The sequence below is a fragment of the Belonocnema kinseyi genome, chromosome 5 (genome assembly GCF_010883055.1).
Source record: "Belonocnema kinseyi isolate 2016_QV_RU_SX_M_011 chromosome 5, B_treatae_v1, whole genome shotgun sequence".
In the NCBI taxonomy this organism is placed as follows: Eukaryota; Metazoa; Arthropoda; class Insecta; order Hymenoptera; family Cynipidae; genus Belonocnema; species Belonocnema kinseyi.
The window spans coordinates 111770933-111777894 of record NC_046661.1 but is presented as its reverse complement, the minus strand read 5'-3'; the positions used below and the strand labels follow the sequence as shown (position 1 = coordinate 111777894).

Here is a 6962-nt window from a genome sequence, read left to right as displayed (position 1 = left end):
ACCCTACAGAAAATAAAAATAAACAGTCTCATCTGACTGACTCCGCCAATCGTCGCAGGAACTCAGCTCCCAACCCTTCCTTCTCATCCCTATATAACACAAGGATGCCATGCTCCCTCCCCAACCGCTTTGCTCTACGCCCTTCAGGGACACTTTAGAAAGGAAGCCCCTCTGCTTCCCCTAACCAACCAGATTCTGCTAAAAATCCAAATTGTAATCCTCCCCAACAATCCTACCCTGCTTTCGCTCCTCCCCTCACCTTTCCTCTCCCCCTCCCAGCACCCTAGTCTCCTCCTCATCATCGAACTTACTTACAATTATTGGAAATCTACACTTAATTCTCACTAATTTCATCAGCGTTCTTTCCTCTGAAAATTCCCCAAAAACAGAGGAATGTCACAACTTAATTAACTCCCTTTCTGCAAGTATCTCCCCTCTCTCTCTCTCTCTACAAATCTTTTACAGCCTTAGTATGGCACAGGTCGAAGGTTTGCGAATTATGCAATGGAACTGTCGCGGCGTAACAAACAAAAGAATTGATCTCGCAACTATTTCGAAGGACTTTGATATTCTTTTACCACGTGTCCTATCAAAAATTATTCATGAAAAATTTGAATGATATTTCGGTATTTTTGGTAAGAGTAACTTTTCTCTTTTTATTTCTTCATAGCTTGTGTCGTTTGCGGAAAAATAATTTTTTAAATTTTTATTGTTTTTTTACGAATAAAACCAGAACTGTACATCCTATAAAAAATAATTATTACAAATTTGTAGATCTTTTTTGGATAAACACGTTTTGTCTCCATTTTTTTTGTAGCTTGTGCCGTTAGTCAAAAAATCTATATTTTTTTATTTTTAATTCTGTTTTTTACGACTAACAGCAAAAACTACGCGTTCTATTGAAAAGTGATTATCAACAAACTTGTAGATCTTTTCAGGGCGTGCGATTTTAGTTCATTCATTATTTTTGTATTTTGCATAGTTTGTCAAAAAATTGATTCATTTTTTATTTTTTATTATTTTTTGTACGATCAAATATAGGATTTTCAACTTTTCGACAAAATTAAGAAAGTTGTTAAGATAATCTTGTAGGGCATCTGCTAACTTTTTTCATAACATGCGTTGTTGGCTTAAAATGTTCATTTTATTTTTTTGGATCTTGAAAATGTTTGAACTCTGACCATTTTTTTTTAACAAAAAAAATCGTTAGGATAAATTGTTTGAATTTTCGAGTAATGTCAATAGCCGTACGTAGAGTTTTCAACCTTGAAAAAATATAGGTTAAAAAATTTAAAAATGCGCTCACTTTTAGAATTTTCTTCCAATATACTAGGCAGTCTGATAACTCCCTGAAAAATGAAACACGGAGACGTTTTTTTTGGCCAAAGTCGGTTTTATTTTTCAACATACTCTCCTTTTAGGTCGATACAGCGAGTCCAACGATTTTCTAACTTTTTGATACCGTCCGAAAAGTACTCGATCGGAAGGTCTCCAAAATACGCCTCAGTTTTAGCTATGAGCTCCTCATTTAAGTAAAAACACTTACCGGTGAGCCATCTCTTCAGGTTAGGGAACAAGTAATAGTCGCTGGGGGCCAGGTCTGGTAAATACGGTGGCTGAGGAACCAATTCGAAGCCGATTTCATGCAATTTTGCTTGTGCAACTAAGCATGAATGAATAGGCGCATTGTCGTGATGATAAAGCAGTTTTTTCTTCTTCAAATGCGGTCGTTTTTCGGCGATTTCGATTTTCAATCGGTCCAATAATGACGAATAGTACGCTCCGGTTATGGTTTTACCTTTTTCAAGATAGTCCACGAATATTATGCCATGTGCATCCCAAAATACGGAGGCCATAACCTTTCCGACCCATTGTTGCGTTTTTGGACGCTTTGGAGCACTTTGGCCCGGTGGAACCCACTGTTTTGCGGTTGCGTTGACTCAGAAGTGTAGTAGTGGATCCAGGTTTCAGCCATGGTTATGAATCGGCGCAAAAACTTGGTCGGCTTACGCGAAAATAATGCCAAATTCTGCTGGGAAGTTGTCACACGAATTCGTTTTTGGTCCACTGTGAGCAAACGCGGCACCCATCGCGCGCAGAGCTTCTTCATGCCCAAAACTGAATGCACGATGTTGCCCACACGTTCCAATGATATGCCTACAGCATTAGCTACCTCTCTCAATTTCACTTTGGGGTCATTCAACATCATATCCTGGATTTTTTCGACATTTTCTGGTGTAGTGACCTCTTTTGGGCGTCCAGATAGTTTAGCATCAACTGTGCTCGTACGGCACAACGAAACTCGGTAAGCCACTTATGAATCGTTCCAATCGACGATGCAGAGTCCGGGTAATACTTATCCAGCTTGGCCTTGGTCTCGGATATCGTTTTCTTGCGAAGATAGTAGTGTTTGATCAAAACTCGAAACTCAGATTTTTCCATATTAAAAAAAAACTCGGAGGTTAGTCGCTTCTCAGTGCTGTAACTTGTAAATGCGTAAACATAAATGACTGAAGTTTTGATAGGCGTCATTTGAAGGATCAAGCTCGACGAAAATGGTTCACATTAGTGAATACTAATGCCATCTCTTAGAATTTTCAGGTACTAATCAGACTGCCTAGTAGCTGGGTTACGAACTTGTTGTTGCTTTTTAGGCTTTAAAAAGTGTGCCCAAGTAGAATTTAATTTGATAAATTTTTCGAAATTTATTGAGCCTGCAGAATACAGAATACAGACAGATATACACACACTTTCGTAAAAATCGTCTTTTTTTACTCAGGGGTCTCAAAACGTAGAGATTTGATGAAAACCAACAAAGTACAATTTTACATGAAACCAATACCTTCTCATTAGGATGCGAATGTAACAAAAAAGATTTACATCTTTTAATATCAAAAGTTTTCTCCTGACATGTACCTTATCGTCAACGTTGAGACTGAAGACAGACACCTTCTAGACGTTACTAATTTTTTTCGCTACATATAAATAAAGAATAATTAAAGCTATAACATAACTGAATAAAATCGTGTATTATTTTAAATGAAAAAACTTGAAAAGCCAATTAAAATATTTTTGTAATAGATTAGCCAATACTTAATTTGTACTTACTGTTAAACGCTGTTAGCTGTTGTCACCACAACTGTGGCGCAGCCGAGTAACATCGAAAATGCTCGGCACATATAAAGAAGGACATTCATCAATTAGTTCTTTTTCTCGAAAGCAATTAATAATTTTTGAATATATTTCTGATTGATAAGGAAAAAGTATTTATTCCTATCGCTCTTGGAATTATTACTATTTTTCCACTATATTCTAGCTTGCCCTTTCACTCTTGGAAATATATATGTTATTATGCTAAATTTTACAAACAGAAGTATCTCCATGTACAGTTTCTTAAATTAATGTTCAATAAGACAGTATCTATGTGTACCAACAAAATCTCACAAAATTTCGGTACAAATGGATTCTTTTCAAGGTCCCGCTATTCAAAACGGAAACATCCAGCTATTTGAACCTGAATTTCGGTACACGTAGATACGGCCTTTTAATAATTTACCATCACTCCTTGAAAACATAAAATCACCGCTGAAACTCCCATTGTGAAAGTTAAACAAGTCGCGAAACAAGATTCGACGTTGTTAGTGAATCTAGAACAAATAATTTCAACAAATTTTTATTGCAATAATCTTAGTCATCACTATCTTTGAGTGTGAAATTGTAAGATAGTCGAACCCTAATAGTACGGAACGTGTCTGGAACGTTCCGCGGGAACCTTAACACATTTAAAGGTGTTCGCACAAGAAGATACGTGTGCAGTATGCTGGAAACGGCTCACTCACGAGCTGTCGGCACACACACATAGATCGCCAACCAATCGCAACCGATCTGTCGCGCTGCGAGCTGGCTACGTACCGCCCACCTATCGGATCGACACTCGAGAAAAGGGATGTTCGGTTCTCTTTAAAAAATCGATTCTAGAATCGATTCTGAACCGGATCATAAAGAATCGATTTTCTAAAAACTGGGAACGAAAGAATCGTATTAAAAGAATCGGGTGAAAAAAAATCGTAAAAAATTAATATTTTTTTATGGGTACGAGATACTTTATCTAACGACTATATTATTTTCCTTCCATTTTTTGCTAGTATTTGTAAAAATCAAAAATTGATGCAGAAAACAGAGAAATAAAATTATTTAAGGTTTTACTTAACGGTACTAAAGCAAGTAATTAAACAATCAAATTGTAAATTGTTTCGAAAAATTTATTTTTTGTCAATTGTACAGTTATTTTTTAAATAATTAGACACAATACATTATAAATTTGTAGTTATAATAAATTGAATTTTTAAATACATTCATATAAAATATTATTTTTAAGTTAGCTTATAAAAATAACTTACCGCAAATTCTTCTTGAAAATTGATTGAAAATGCTACAATAATAATCCTTTTGTGAGATCACAAGTAGTGTAAAAAGTGTTAGAAATTTGAAAAATAGTGTCATACGATTTTTAAATTATGAAAATTATGTGTAATCTGGAATCCAAAAGTGTGCAAGGAAAAATTAACTTTATTTTTTAACAAAAATATCCAGTTTTCTAACTTTATGTTTTAAAACTATTAAAAACGAACTTCAACGTCTTTACAACGCCCACAAACTGCACAGGCTACCATCATTTTTAATATTAATTTACACTAAAAATAATCAAATAAATTCTGGAAGATACAACAAACGTCACATTATTGGGTCATTCGCGATACAAAGTACGGTCCTGTGCTTCATCAAACTTTATACAACGAAAATGCTCTCGACCAATCAGCTTTATCTAGAAAGAGACAGGTGTACGCCTCATATATATATATATATATTCTCTCTCTCTCTCTCTCTCTCTCTCTCTCTCTAGAGCCCATTTTCGTTCTTCCCACAGCTAGAGATCCGGGAGAGTTGAGGCACGGGGTACTAAAAATCGGATTGGCGCTGCTGTACCGGAACTACTTTAACTTTTATGAATTTTGATTGGCATGATTTAGCGCTATTTTCAAATCATAATTTCATTTTCAAACGGATTTAATACAGAATAAAGACAACAGTCAGATAAGAACCTTATAAATGATTAGGAAGTTTTATTATTAAGGTTAAGGAAAAATAATATTAACTTTGAAACACATATACTTCAAAATTTTTACAAACAAAACAATTAATAAAAAATAAAACTGTTTAGACTTTCGTACCCCATGAAAATATCAAAGTTCCGGTACAGCGGCAACCATTGGAGGGGGAAACGTGTCTCAACTTTCCCTAGAGGATCTCAACCTACAGCGTTATCGGTCCATTTCTATATGTCGATTGTCTTCTTCGTTGTTTGTGGCTTTATTTCTTTGTCACAAAGCAGAAAATGGACAGCCTATTACAGAAAACCTTTAGCTTGCCTTTCGTCTTATAGGTGCTCCGTAATTGGCTGTTCGTTCTCTGCTTTTCGTTTTACTCGCGGAAGCCCACGTGGAGCAGGGTTGTTCAGTGAAGCGTCACTCGGAGTTTCTAGCGTATTATACGTAAAAAATGTATTATACGTAAAAAACCTGTAAAAACGTCATAAACGTAATAAAGGTGGTGGACTCGGAAAGATCATAATATAACCTCACTTTTAAAAATTATGCTTATGTGTACCAACTTACATTGTTGTTGTTTATCAGAACTCCATTTGACATAAAAATATCACCAAGAATATCAAAACTGACACCACTCACTTTAGAATTATTAGTTTGACTCCTTTCATCTAATTGCATCAGGTTTTCTTTTGATGCGTTCATAATTATAACGTACTTTTGTTTTAAAAAAGTGTTGAAATCAGCAAAAATCCTTGAATGATTTATTTTTTATTTTTAAGATATTTGCAGTTCGAATGATTTGAAAATTCACCTGCAGTTTCTTAACCTTTCTTTAGACGTATTCCATAATACGCGGTTTCATCCCTGACAAAACACAACATCTTTACCATTTTTTTAAAAGGATGGATAAATCTTCCCAAAATGGATTCCTCGGTCTGCCGCCTCTATTCATTGTCGAAGTTTTAGAATAATTTTTTTCACTCACTGTAAATTTCATGCATGCAGCATAATAACGCATACCGCTACCGGCGCTATTTTAAAGTTATTTAACGAAATGTGATAATGTCGACGCCATATTGAAAACGTATATTACGTTTTGTACAAAACTGAGGACATGATATACGTACGTAAATTACGTCAAAAACCTCATGTAATTTACCTAAAGTATATTACGTACACAACCCTGACGTGGAGCGACAACCTGACTTTGTAACGGCATGAACCGTTTTACGAACTAAAACCCCAAGGCGCTAAGACCCTTTTACCAAATACTTTCAGAACTAGTAAATTCTCTGGCGGGAAGATTCAAATGGCTTTAATATAGAATTGATTATGAATGTATAGAATCAATAAATATTAAGTAATTATTATTCTACACAATCTCTATGAATATTATAAGTTTATTGCGGTTAAGGTAACCTGTATGTGAGTATTTTATCCGAATTTAACTACATTAAGGGCCGGTTCCACCAACCTCGGTTAAAATTTTAATCCTCGGTTAAAGCTAGTTAGGTGTTCCACCACTTTTTAACAACCGGTTAACTCGCATTAACCACCGCTAAATCTAACCGGTCAAGATTAGTCGGTTAGGGCGATTTAATCGCCCTTTAACGTAAAAAGTGCAGTTTCGTTGTGAAATATGGAGTTTTTAAAAGAAGTCCTGAGGTCGTCTGATCGTTGTAAATGCATGACAAAATAATAACGCTGAATTTAATAACGCATTAAATGTAATTTAATGACAGAATTAAATATTCTTTGAATATTTTGAGTGATCTTTTCGACATTTTCCATTTTCTAAGCGAAAGAAAACTGAAAAAACTGCTTTTAGATCAAATATCCGCAGTGTTAAAATTT

At 35.1% G+C, this 6962-nt stretch overlaps 1 protein-coding gene across 1 annotated transcript in view; it reads right to left on the bottom strand.

Moving 5' to 3' along the window:
• Positions 1 to 6962, bottom strand: part of LOC117173834 (odorant receptor 82a-like) — a 132943-nt gene that overhangs the window by 21300 nt on the left and 104681 nt on the right. The window contains exon 6 of the mRNA XM_033362478.1: positions 3557 to 3647. Coding sequence (XP_033218369.1) covers positions 3557 to 3647 — 91 coding nt within the window. The remainder of the gene's footprint in view (positions 1 to 3556; positions 3648 to 6962) is intronic.